This window comes from Bombus huntii, chromosome 6 (genome assembly GCF_024542735.1).
Source record: "Bombus huntii isolate Logan2020A chromosome 6, iyBomHunt1.1, whole genome shotgun sequence".
In the NCBI taxonomy this organism is placed as follows: Eukaryota; Metazoa; Arthropoda; class Insecta; order Hymenoptera; family Apidae; genus Bombus; species Bombus huntii.
In genome coordinates, this window is record NC_066243.1 from 6,986,103 (window position 1) to 7,000,111 (window position 14,009).

The 14,009-nt window shown below is 36.3% G+C and overlaps 2 protein-coding genes across 4 annotated transcripts in view; both read left to right on the forward strand.

The window, feature by feature from the left end:
* The window catches only part of LOC126866789 (uncharacterized), a 162,580-nt gene that overhangs the window by 57,607 nt on the left and 90,964 nt on the right, over positions 1-14,009 (forward strand). The window lies entirely within an intron of this gene.
* The window catches only part of LOC126866577 (lachesin-like), a 94,475-nt gene continuing 83,337 nt past the window's right edge, over positions 2,872-14,009 (forward strand). The window contains exon 1 of one of the 3 annotated variants that reach the window (XM_050620357.1): positions 2,872-3,629. In XM_050620357.1, the coding sequence (XP_050476314.1) occupies positions 3,491-3,629 (139 nt within the window). In that variant the 5' untranslated portion in view covers positions 2,872-3,490. The remainder of the gene's footprint in view (positions 3,630-14,009) is intronic. The other 2 variants (XM_050620356.1, XM_050620354.1) reach the window with 2 other exon arrangements.

Sequence of the window (14,009 nt, forward strand, 5' to 3'; positions counted from 1 at the left end):
TATTTTTATGATAAATAATTTATAAACATATGTATCCTGTAATTTTAATGATCTGTTTGCCTAAGACAATTAAGATTGACAAGAATGATTAAAAAACACGCACTTAATTGCACCTTTCAGATGCACCGATGTACGAAAATGCATAAAATGAATTCTAGGACCTACTTCACTCTATGCTGTTTTGTTTTGCCTTATAGCATTTTTTGCTATTTCTAACCATTTTAAAGAAACAGCTTGCCCAGTTGCGCGAAACGCTTGGTACATAAAAACATGACTTTCAACTTAGCACGGATAGAAGTAGTCATAACAAAAGAAATAAAAAAAACATAACTAGTTTTAGTTATTTAATCCGGGTAATCGCTTACAAAAGCCATTATAACTAAACCGCAGATTTTTATGCATCCATGGGATGTCTGAGGATATAAAAATACATAGCATCTATATGAAATGCAAAAATATGTAAAATATTCAAAGTGTAACGTCTATTATGACGCTAAACAGGTAAAAATAAATTTTAGCGTAATTATAACGTAGTGGGTTTTCTAAAACTTTTCAATAATTTTTCGCCGTCACTCTGATATAAGGAGAATAGTTGCCCGCTTTAAAAACGTTTCTTAAATCTTAATTGAAATGTTACCTCAATTCGTTTACATAATCCAGTCAACTTTACCTACATCAGTAGTTAATGCATTTTCAGTCGGAAGAAGCAAGTAATAGAAGCAAAGGAAGAAAGAGATAAATAAAGCAAAAGGAAGGGGGGTTGAAAACTTTAAAATCTTCTTAAAAACGTATTTTTAATTCGTAAGCAAACAAGACTGTGGTAAAACGAAAAATTACAAAATCTAAGATCAGAAATTAATTTCATCAACGTCTAAATGCAGTTATAACGATATAATTGTTTGTAATACTTTAACGTACACTCAATAATGGTAATTTTTGCGCCAGAAACTAAAATACATCAGGAAGAGACAAAAATTGATTGCTTAAAACTAAATTTAATGAAGATAACACGATTTACGAATTTTAATAGATACATTATAGAAGATGCAATCAGGTATGAAATATTACCTATACGTTCCAAAAATTAGGAGAATCTGCGTTCTTAAGTTTTATCCATTTAGGAAAAATTCTAAATAATTGATAAGATTATTTTATAGACATAGTATCGATATTTAGTAAAAAAATATTTATATTTATAGATAACAATAGAAATATTTTAAAATATTTAAAATTTTTAAAGTTTTAAATAATGGGATAAATAATGAAAAAATGGTAGAATAAAATTTCGCTATCTTTTTAAAGAGATTTAATCGTTATTCGCAATAGAAATCGAAAACATTTGACTTCTTGACTCGACTAACAATAGTACAGATCGCACGTCGTAATTTTGGAGCAATCACTTCCGTGATTCTAAATTCCGTCTCTCGTATTCTCATAACGTCAGCTCAGACTGCTTCGACCTACCTTCTACATCGCCTTCTTCGCGTAGTTCCTCGGTAGTAGGTCGTGATCTTCTTAGATGCGTGGAATTGTCGCAACGAAACTCGTTATCTCGTGTCTAGAAACAGAACAAGCCTTCTAACCGCTATGCCAGAGAATAGAAGGCGACAGGTGTTCGTCAACTACGTTTAAAATCATACCTAAATAAAAATCAAACGTTTGTTTATACGGAATTGCGTGTATTTTGCGTGTCGTTATTGCATATTGCTGAATTTTCATTCCAATTCACTTTGTATCTTCAACTTTATTTTCTTCAAACTTTTCAATCTTTTGAATTATTCTGTATATGTACTTTCTCTTTCAAATATTTTATCTCGCGTTACATTTTAAAGTAACAACATATTTTCAACTGAAACGTGACAAAAATAAAGTGCGACAAATCTTTTGGAAAATTGACGATTTTACGGTTAGATAAATTGTGACGTACATCCTTTGATTATAGGTATCCGTAATATATGCCAAATCGATGATTCGGTAACAAAACGACAATTAAAAAACACGCAAAAATCCCGAACCTCGTAGTAATTTGATTTTCAAATTGGTAACGGAACAATATCCTCGTCGACCGTTTGATATCGAGAACCGCTAAGTAGTTCAATTATTATTCGTCATGTTCCTGGTTAGACCTAAAATTCCAACCCTCTGTCGGAATTAAACAGCATTATAGGCTCGCGACGTCACCGATTACGGTCCCCTGGAAGTTGCTCGGGCGAAACTCGTTATACCTGATACCGGCATCATCCAAATTCAGGTAAGAGGGATGCGACGAACCGGTCGACCAAGCAGCTGAAACGAAGAAAGAAACAGAAACTTGAACGGCATGTGTTCGAGAAGAAACGAAGAGCAGGGAACGGTTCCCAGCCGCGGAACTTCTGAAGAAGGAGAAAGCTGAAAACCCGGCAAGGGCGAAAAGCAGAAATATCCACGGTTAGAGACGGAAACGGGGAAAACGAAGGAACGAAGAAACCAAGAAAGAGAAGTCGGTGTAGCGGGGGATAGGAAAGCCCGGAAAAAGCGACAAGGAGAGATGGACTGATAGAGAAAAGGAAGCGCGCAAACGGGGTTGAGGGGCAAGAGACTGGTAACGGGAGTTGAGAGGTGGAGGAGGAGAGATTTGTGAAGGTACGAGAAAGCAGCAGAGGTAGCAGCAGTGGCAGCAGCAGTGCCCGGGCATCAGGGCACAGTTTGGTCGGCGCAGGCGCTAGCCGGTAGACGGTTCCTGGTGCGGGCTGCAGGCGGCAGAGAGTAGGGAAGCGAGGGGGTGTATGTCAGAGGGTGCCCGTAGGAAGTTTATCGGCGGCGAGTGGCGGTGGGTGGAAGTGGTGCCTTCGGAGGAGGGGTTGTAGGTGGACGGTGGAGGTGGAGGTGGAGGTGGAGGCAGGAGCATACTCCGTACACCGAGGATTTCCAGGTAGCAGACAGTCTACGGCCCGGGACAGAGGGACCAGGACCAGCCTCGGGAAGGAGAGCTTGTCGTGGACCCTCTTCCTTATCGATATACGACGAGTAAACGTATCGTTCAGTGTCAGTGTTAACTTTGAATATTTACAAGCTTCACGGTTAACGTCTGTGCAAGAATAATTTATTCGATGACAATTCAATGCGTCTCCATTTATTCTTGAAACATTACCCTCAGTGCTTGCGTTTCTAGACAAATACTATCAGTGTGATTATTAACATTGTAATCCGTGGATCTACGAACATATTACTGGACCCGTGGTCAAGAGAAAAACAAGCCGAGAAGAAGAAAGAACGCGGAGATGAGCGGAGTCGTTCGGCCGGGAACTGCTCGGAGCACGTGCCTCGCACGCAGAAGGCGCTCCGAGCGGCACCAGGTGCGCTAATCGAGGACCGATTTGCGAAACAAAGTGATACGATTAATAGAACGGTTGCATCACGATACGTCTTTGTACTCTCTTATATCTGAGGTTTAGCAGCGTTTCACTGACACGATCTACGATTTTCGTCAAGAAAGAACCGGCAAGCAGGAATGCCAGCAGCTCGTGCCGTTAAAGCTTCGAGGACGATCTCGATGATCGCTTCGTTAACGTCTCTTTTGACGTTTATCGGAATCGACGGCATGGGACACGTCAATGGACACAATGTTGATCGTTCTGGCCTTCATCAAGGTAAAAATATTTGCCAACTACTCTTTTCTTTGTCTCGCCGGTGTCACGTATCATGTGTACAGGAATATTACATAATTTTCCCTTTCTTTCCAACCTTTACGCGTTAGCCCTTTCTCTGTTATTGTTCTTTGTTGGAGAAAGAAAGCGCGATCGGACGAACAGAGTAAATGGTTTATCGATAAGAAATCGATTATTGCCCCCTTTGCCACGTACGTTGCTCGCTGCGGGTTAATCGATATAGATCGATAATCGTAATGAAACGTTGGTAGTAACGAACGTCGTCGAACTTTCAATTAATCGTTAATCATTCGCGAAACATCGATTTATATGCTATGTGACTCCTCGATGACACGTATAATGTTTCGATAATGTGACGATGGAACTTTGAAACAACGCATAAGTCGATAAGCATGTAAATTTATGTAATAAAACAAGACAAGACAAGGCACAAGAATAAGCACTAAATAGAAATTAACGGCCCAGATACGTCTTCATGGTTAAAAGCGGGTATTTATGTATCGTACGAAAGTTATACATATATATATGTATATATATATATATACATACCTCAGATCTTCATGACAAAATCAACTAACCCGAATACTTTACACGCAAATGTCAGCAACATTTAATCGTAAACGAACGAGCGAATCACGCAATGTGCTTCTCAAAGTAGCAAATCGTCAACTTTTTATATACAATAGAGAGACTAGTTTAGTAGGAATAGAGCAGTTTCGTTTGCAACAGGAAGTCAACGTACCTACCATATGATTTGTGAATGAGAACGCGCATGGAATGCATACAGTAACGCGTATTGACAGGTGAAAAGCGCGAAAATGAATTTTTGACAGGCCATCGGTAAATGTCTATCGCTACTCAACTAGTTCGACAGTTTTTCGATGGCTTCGTAAGAGAAACCGCGCCAAAAATCCCTATTTATACTTGCATACCTCATGACAAGTACTTTCGATCGACAGGATATCGGCAATTGTTGTTCTACAGGCGTTTCATCAACCTAAACGTTTGTTTAACTATCTGCTACTTTTACACGTTAGACAAGTATCATAATCGGAAATTAATCGGAAATCTCGTGTTCCCTATGTATGATATTGGTAGAAATAATGAAAAAGCAAGAAGAAAGTAAGCGAGATATTATTAATATATTGAATCTTTGCCAACATTGAAGAAAATATTATAAAAGGATCAAGTTTATCTAAGGAAAATCATGATTTCGATATAACGTGTATAACGTAGACGAGAAGGGAGTAAGAGAGAAGTACGAAAAATTTCGTCAGATAGAAAAACACGAAGATCGTGGTTAATTAAGAGCAAACTGAAGCAAGAGGGAAGAAAGGGTAGAAAATTACGAACGGCAAGTGTCGTAATCCACAGTACGTAAAGCGTTCAGCTTAACGAACGATCCAAACTTTCGCTTCTAACACGTAAGGTCAACTTACGCCAAAAAAGATCCAAAATGTACTGCCTGGAGGCGATCGTTCAACCCTTCACCGTTTCGAGCCCACGGGCAAAAAGTCATTTCACAGCCGCTACACTTTTTACCACAGAAACAAGACGTGCCATGTGCCACTGCTTACCGTATTTCCTCAAGTTTTAGCGTCTCCCTCTCCCTCCCTCTTTCTTCTTCCTTTATTTTTGTATCATTCCGTTCTCGCCCTCTTATCCGTTTTGTTTTAAACGTATCCGGTAAGAAACATTCGTTGCATTCTGCCTACGATATGCATTGATATGTTCCAAACAACGTGAAGAGTAACCACGAGTGATTGTTATAACGGTTAACTAAAAATGCTTGCGCTTATAATTAAATTTGTACATTTTATTGAAATCTTTTACGAGATTATCGACTCCACAGAACACACGTTGGGCCTAAAAATATACATTTTCTTTAACTACACTTTTTTACTAAAATTCTTTGAGCCGTTAACATTAAATAATAAAAAATATATCTTTCAGTCTGGATGATTACTGATAGAATAATAATTAAATTGAGGAAGAGGGGGTAATAAGCCTGACAGACCCGGCGTGCGCACTGATGTGACTTTTGTTCACGTGTGCAATCTAGGATTAATCAATAAACAATAACCGAAAATAGAGATACTAAAGGAGAACGTTATGAATAATTCTCTTTCGAATGAGTGATATTACAGTATATATACGATTATATATATAAATATAATTATATATAATGTTTGGCAAAAGTATAGATATTTTTTTCCTACTCATTCGCATACTTTCATATTTCCCACGTTTAGCATGCACGCGTGCGGAGATGCAAATAATAGAAGTTGGCTTGTCAGGTTGTCAAGAAAACTTTTGTAGAAAATTAAGCTTTATCGTTGCGAAGACGAGTTGAAGTTCTATAACAAAGTTCTTAGTGACAGTTCAAATTCCCACTAGAAAGATGTGATTGGCCATATCTTCTATTTATTCGATTTCTGAACTTCATAACCTCGTGAGACTTATGTTTGTTTATTTCTCATTCTTTATCTATTTCTCCAATCGGAGAGCTAGATAGGTACAGGTAGATACGTGCATAGCACATATAAGTTGGAACAGATAACTTGAGAATGTTGCCGCTTGAAACGGATGCGGAAAGAGGAATAGCTATAATTATGCATCCAAGAAAATTGCGTCGCTTAATCGCTTTGGAACGAGCATTCTTAATATTTTTCCCTTTAATACTTTTTCCTAACTACAATTATTTCCCATTTACATAAATCTCCTTATATATACTGTATATTCCGATTTGTCTGATATATGTTTACCATTACTACACATTAACATATAAAACAAGTAGCTACTATGTAAAAAAACATTTTAAAAATTCATTCAAACATCGTATCACGTCATGATTATTGCGTAGAGGAAAAGTAGATCTTCTTTATTATATTAATTATACTTTCAAACAAAATGAGAAAAGAGTGACTGAGCAGATACTCATCGATGTAATATAGCAATCAGGTAACGTGGATAAACTGATGCGGATAAACGTCTGCTCCTATTTTGTTACATCAGAATCTGTTTTTCTATACGAAAAATCGGAAATAGTGATTTAATTATATCAAATTATCGGTAACACCAATTATACGAAACAATTTGTAAAACATTCTTAATAAACAAGCTTCCGAATCACGCATAAAGCTAAAACGCACCTGATATAGTCGTTGCACACACAGACAAGCCTCTTTTCATTCACCTTTCGCACAGTTCTGTCCACATACACGCGGTATGCATTTTTTCTCTAGTCGCCTCGCCATAGGGTAACTTCCCGCCGTGTTTTTGTACATGTACGTAGTTTGCATATGGGAACAAGTTGTATCGTAAGACGGCGCGCGGTTTACCTTGCTACGTTGCAGAGGCTACTTAGAGTAGCGGCAAGTGTGTATAGGGAAAGGAGCGAAGGGAGAGAATTTAGAAAATAGAAAAGGCGAGAACACACGAAACGCAACTACAGGAAATCGCATGCAATGCGACCTACTTCGTGAAACGGTCGGAATTCGGGATTCGTTATTAAGAAAACTTCGGTGCCAACCGATAGCATGAATTTTCCAGATCTTACGAGCAAACTCCTAAATTGTCGAATTTACTTGTCGCAAGATTAGATACTTGGTACGAAGCTGTGTTTTTCTTTTACGGTACAAATCGCGCGTGTTAGGCATGTACGCGTAAGAGCTGAACATTTGAACGCAGAAGAATTTAACGTGCCAAAGTCTTAAATGCCTTCGATGTACAGCGGTTCACGAAAGTATTCGAAGGCTCGCCAAAGAAAATTTTTATGAACATATAATGTGCATCGTACGAAATTTTCTGTTATTTCGTTAATACCGTAACGAGATACGGCTATCGCGATTACAATAGTACAGTTTGAAAATGTATATGTAAAAATTACGACATGATTAAAATTAAGCCATTTATCGCAAACATACACGCGAAGAAAAATTGCTATACAACATGAATAATATTCTGAAGCATACAATTGGTACCAAAAGTATCTCACTAAATATCGTGGCTCGTTAATATAACAAACAATTGACTGTTCAAATATTTTGATGATGTTCACCAAGTGTGTTCTTCCAACAAATATCTTGCAACTTCTATATGTATGCATTTGTAGATTCTTTTCAAGTTTTACGAATATAGTCACGATAATCGCGTCTCATTACCAGTATAATGGTACTGGTGCTAATGGAATTTCAAAATGTTTTATGTCTCATGTGTATACGTAAAAATTTTCTAATACGAATATCTTCGCGAACCACTATATGTTGCAAGTATAATTTACTGTAATATAGGTTTCTTTTTTTCGTCGTATGTATGTAAATGCTTTTCTTTACTGGTTCTTTCCACAACTTCGCTTTTTTAATATAAATTACGTGCTTTAGTCTTTTAGAAATTTCCGAAATTTCTTTGTTTATTGTTTTATTAAGTTGGAGCGTTTTCTTTTACAATACCGAATCGGTTAGTGAATTGAGGCTGACTACTTAATGAGAAGCTTGATGAAGAAATTTAATATCGCTCGGTATTACAGTTCGCCTACATACAAGGAACCTTGTCCAGGGAATTGCATGTTAAAGATAACGCGCATTCTGTACACTTCGATAGAAACCAGGTTCACTTTATTAATTCTGTCGAGGTAATTTCATTGAACTTCGTGACGAACATACTTTTAAATCCTATTGTCAACGCAATAAGAAACGAATTACTGTAATATTTTCTATATCGCGACAATATGAAATAATTGGAATAATAAGATGTTGCAGTTTTTAATATGGTAGATTCAAGCCTGAGATGCAATATATCGATATAATTTAATTGAAATTTGTTTACATTTAATTTAAAATTATTTTACTATTACCAGTTTCAAATGTTCATCACGCGTCTAATGTATTTGGCACCTTTCCTATCGCTTTATATTTATAAATATATTTTCGTGCCTACTTTTTAAACATCTATGCTTTTTATATTTTTTCGTTTTCACTTTCCTGCATTTATTTCAATCTCCTATTAAATAATATTATTATGTTTCGCCAAGACGATGTAAATTAGTTACTTATACGTGGAAGTTATTTTACACTTTAGAGGGAGAAGGAAAATTTCCAACAAGCCTCGAGGCTACGAACTTTCCACCTTTGCCAGTGAAACTCTATCCGCTCCCAAATTTACTCCTGGCATTCGAAGCAATTCGCATAATCTCGCACTACCTGACTTTGTTCACCTTTCAAGGCTAAATCTGTGCATAATACGCGGAGTAGAATTACGTACAATTTCTAATATTTCTGTTAAATAATTTCGCTCGAATAATATCATTATGGTATGGATGTATTCTATAATACTATGCTTCTATATTTCCAAATGAAACAATACGTTGTAAGATCATCACGACAATATCTGGAAAAGTGTAACCTGACACGTTATCGTGTTACATCATCCAAATTTTAGAATGCATCTTCGATCGAGCGCATCTTTCAAAAGCAATATACTATTATACTTTTACATTGTTTCGTGAAAGTAAATTATAACGAGAGTAGAGATGTAATACGTATCCAAAATATATGTTTCACAAAATCACGTAGCCAAGATATCATATCGTGAATAGCTATTACACGAAGGCGTTGTAATCGTTATAATCAAACGTTGCGATAGTATAAAATTGGCAGAATGATTGTTTAACATTGTATCGAATAGTGATACGTTGTTTTGTCGACGTATGTGTAAAAGGTATATTGTGTTCGGCGATGTATGTCGAAGGTTGATGGATGTTGAAAATTTGCAGAAAAGACAACGAGGTACGAATATTAATTACTCGAAAAGCATTTAATTACAGAATCGTGGAAAATTGAAGGGAAATTGTGAGAGAAGAAAGGCGTCGAATCGGGGGAACTGTCATGAGCAAATACAGTAGCGCGATAGAGAAGAGCGATGCAGAGAAGGATGATGGAGGGAAGGACAGCGAAATTGACTAGGCATGCATGAGTCATGGTGTTTGTTAGAGCGTTTGCTAGAAGATTTAAGGCTAACATCCATTTAACAGCACTGCATCAGACCGGCGACGTTTAGATGTCCAATTGCTCACGCGTGGATGCTGTTTACCGCACACCTAACATATTGACATCGGACGACATAACTCTATTAATTTTTCGTTATCTGTCACATGGAAGGCAATACGTTACCTGTGAATAACCACATCGTTAGCCACATGTATGAGCAGCATGTAATCATCTTCTGATCGGCAAAACATTTATGCCGAGAATCTCATCTCTGTGCAGACAACGCAGTGTATCGATACTCATTGCTGTTATGGATATGTGAACGAATTTATATTTAAACTACATATGATAATGTAAATACGTTGACATCGGTCTGATTTTTATCCCCATTTGTATGCTGTGCTTTTAAGCAGATGAAAGCTTTTTATGCTATATAGGAAATGCTACTTTGCGATCCGAGCTGATTCGAATGTAACACTTAACGACACAAGAACGATTAGATAGGCGACGATAAATTACTTTATGTGATGGCTGATCTGCCTGTGCAATTGAGCGATTTTCCTTGCAACTGGTAACAAATCAAACTTTCGACATTCCTTCCTCAATCGATCGAAAATGTTTACAACTGAAGATATTTTGTTTTTATTCCTTATTTTTTTTTTTTTTTTTTTTTGTACATTTTTCTACCACCACATACGATTTACGCTAAAGATATGGGCTTTAAAATATAACAATGCTTCGTTAATATCAGCTGAAAAAGGCTCGTTAATAGCGATTCCGTTACGCCCCTCTGTTCACAATTCTCGGAGATAGTTGAAGCGAAGTACCGTTGTTTTTTGAGCTCAACTCTGGTTAGCGAAATAAATACAGTGGCTGAAGCTGGGGGGGAGAACAAAGACATCGCGTCTCCTCTGCTGACAACCGACGAACAATGTACTAACATATATATATGAATTATTTTCTCTCGATAGAACGTGCTGCAACAAATTGTTTAGATTTCCTCGATTAGAACGGGTCTGGGTATAAACACGATCAAACTATTTTGAACTGTATGTTTTTAATCGATGGAGAATACAAATTCTATTATTTCCAATGTAAATGATCACTCTCATGCGTTGTTCACTTTACGCGACGAAATTTCTACTCTCTCGCCTACTTCTATTCGCTTTGTCTATTTTTTGGCCTGAACCAAACTCGAAAAGCTTTAATCGCGAATTCGTTAATGTAAAGCTTACAAAAAGAAGAAAATGAAATTTGATATTAAAGAGAAATGTGTACGAATATAAACAATGAAAGACGAAATACTCAAGAATAAAGGATATAGACAGTTAGGATAAAAGAAATAAAGATATAAATAATACGAGTCGCGTTAAAAGGAAACGGTCAATCTAATATCACGACGAAAGAGAAGTCTCTCAAGATTAAAAATTTGAATACGTAAAATAATATTAAAAGCAAAGAGATGTTGTTTGCTTATAGTTGCCATTGATTTTCTTTAGAAAGGAGTCCATAGCGAGACGAATGTGTATAATCTGTGATTTTACGAAGTTCTGATTGAAAGCGAAATAAAATCCAACCAAAAGATAAATGAAATGAATTCCTGAAACGTAATAGTTGTTACTACCATATGTATATGTCGAGCCGTATTAAATATGTGTTCAATGAAATGAAGTATTACAATAAAGTTTCGTAATGAAGTGTTATAAACCGTTTCATTGGAAGCCATGTCCACAAAGTTTTGCGAGCCAAGAGTCTCGTATAGGAATACGCCCGTTGAATACGCATAGTGCGCGGCATGTATTCTCTTTGAAGTACTGGTGGAATATTCAAAAAGTTCGTAACAAAGAATAGTGTTATAATTTAAATTCAGTGGGTTTAAACGATGATAGGAGAATAAACGTGATTTGAAGAAATTATACTGAGTCAGTGATCAGCCTGCTTAATCGAGACCTATGTACAAAAGCTCGGTTTCATTTTATATCGACTATTTAATATGATAATATTAATTGACGTTTAATGATATTTTGACGAATGAAAATTTGTTTGAGGAAACAGTGTCATATTTTGCAGCATTGGAATGCAGCGATTAGAATTTAACGGTAAATCGTAGCCGATGATATTAAAGAAATGGACATAACGTGTGGAAAATTGACGAAACGTAAAAAGTTTCGATTGTTGTTATTAAGAAAACTTAAACGCGCAAACCACCGATATGAATTTCCACGTTTCTCGGGGGAAATGGATCGTTTGCCAAATTTATTTTCGTCGTTCCAAGCACAGCGTGGACTGTGCCACGATCGATCATATTTTTTTTGCCAGTGAAACTGTACGATCGGCAGTGGTAACTGGAACGTTCGTCTATGTTCCAACTGCCGTTGTGTCCAAAGTTGGAAATGATTCATTAGTAATGGTACCGCTGGTACGACCGGTATTGGGAATTCAATGCCTTCGCCGGCAAGTTTTCGATTAAATCAATCGTCATGGAGTTTCGACTCGGTGTTATTTGAATCTTGTCGACGTTTAAATATCCTAAAGTCTCGACTTTCGAGAACTCCTGAGAAACTGAGAATATTTTACCTTGGCGAACAATATAAAAAGGTATGAATACACGTTGAATGATAATTAAAATCTTCAAAGCTCTGCATCATACGTAATTCATACAATGTCATTCTACACGGCACACATCGTTCTGCTAATTTAGATGGCAATTGAGGGAATGAATCTTTGGCTGTTGAACAAGAAGTTAACGAATATTAAATATACTTGAACTTGTACATTTTTATCATTATTTTTGGTTGATTTTAGATGAAGAAGCAGAAATTGACTAATACAAGAAAGTGCTAATATTATAAGTGGAAACATTACTACACATACGTACGGTACGGTAGATAACAATTTCTATCGTACGAAATGGTCTTGCACTTTGTCATTAACGATAAGAACTCAAATCTGCCTAACATTTCCATAGGAAATGGTGTATCTAAGAGCGATCCTCCTACCAATAACGCAATATTCTCAAAAAGGGATATACGTACATTAACTTTAATTATAGATCCCCTAAACATGTAACATAAATACATGTGTTATCTACTGAATCACTATTTTCGATAGCGATTCTGATAATACGAAAAAGTTTCCAATCTCTGTATCGTTTCTATATAGTTGAAAAAGTTCAGGCGCTAGTCAACCAAATAGTTAAAAAAGTTAAAGCGTTAAATAAGAAATAGTTTTACATAGTCGAAAAAAGGAATGATATTTAGCAGGTTAAAGGAAATATTTCTGAGGGAAAATAAGGGACAATGGGTATAGAGGTTGTAATGTTCAACGTATCTGCATATACGCAATGCAATGTCCAAGCGGAACATATGTATTGTTATAGGATGATAAAGTTTAATTTAAAACACTATGAATCTTCTGTTTACTGTGCCCACCTAAATCCTCCAATACAGAGGATCTCTAAAGAAAAGCTTGTCGTGTTTTTCGTGAGCCTGGGAAATACGTTCCTGACGGACGATGACTTTAACGCTACAAGCGTTGACCAGAGCACAGCAATTACATTTACAAATTCTAAAAGATAGATTAGTCGCAGAAAATACATTGTCTGATAAATTAGTTCGTAGGAAGTCTGTGCTTTAATTTATAGGTTTAACGACTTGACGGCGGAATACGACGCGATAAGAAAACAAATGTAGAGAAAAATAGAAAAAGAAGAAACGCCAGAAAAAACAATTACAAGTGTCGCTTGATTTTTTACTATCTCTTGACAATTATTTTCTTGAATTATTCAAATTACTTTCAACCGAAACGCTAACTTTTTCTCCAATTCTAGAAATGAAACTTTAATAGCACATTATAGTGTTAATTATCTTCTTCCATATACCAAACATTTTACGCGGGTATAAAGAACTGAAATTAGATTTAAATTCGATTTACATTCCAAGAAGTCTCGCGAGAAGCATTTAAGAAAAGCATTTCGATAATACAATGGAAACGTTCATTCGCGCTAATAGGAAGAAGAGAATTAAGTAGATTTTTCGTTGATAGATTTACTTCCGTGATCTTAATCTCCGTACGTTTTAGAAAAAAGAGCAGAACCATTAATGGTAGAATTAATAAAACGGTAGAATCAAATTAAATTGACTCTGATTTGATTAAGGATTTACATTAAATTCGTGGCGTGGCCGAGTTATACAATATTTTTACTCGACGTTATTAGATAAAATTAAATTTTTATCTCCCTATTACGTGCGTGTCTCGCTCTTTTTTCTACAACCCAAAATGCTCAAAGTACTGTGGTACTTCAACATCATCATAACTTTTGTACTCTGTTTTATTACTGCACAACCTCATCATCATCAGGCTCTTTGAAGAAAAT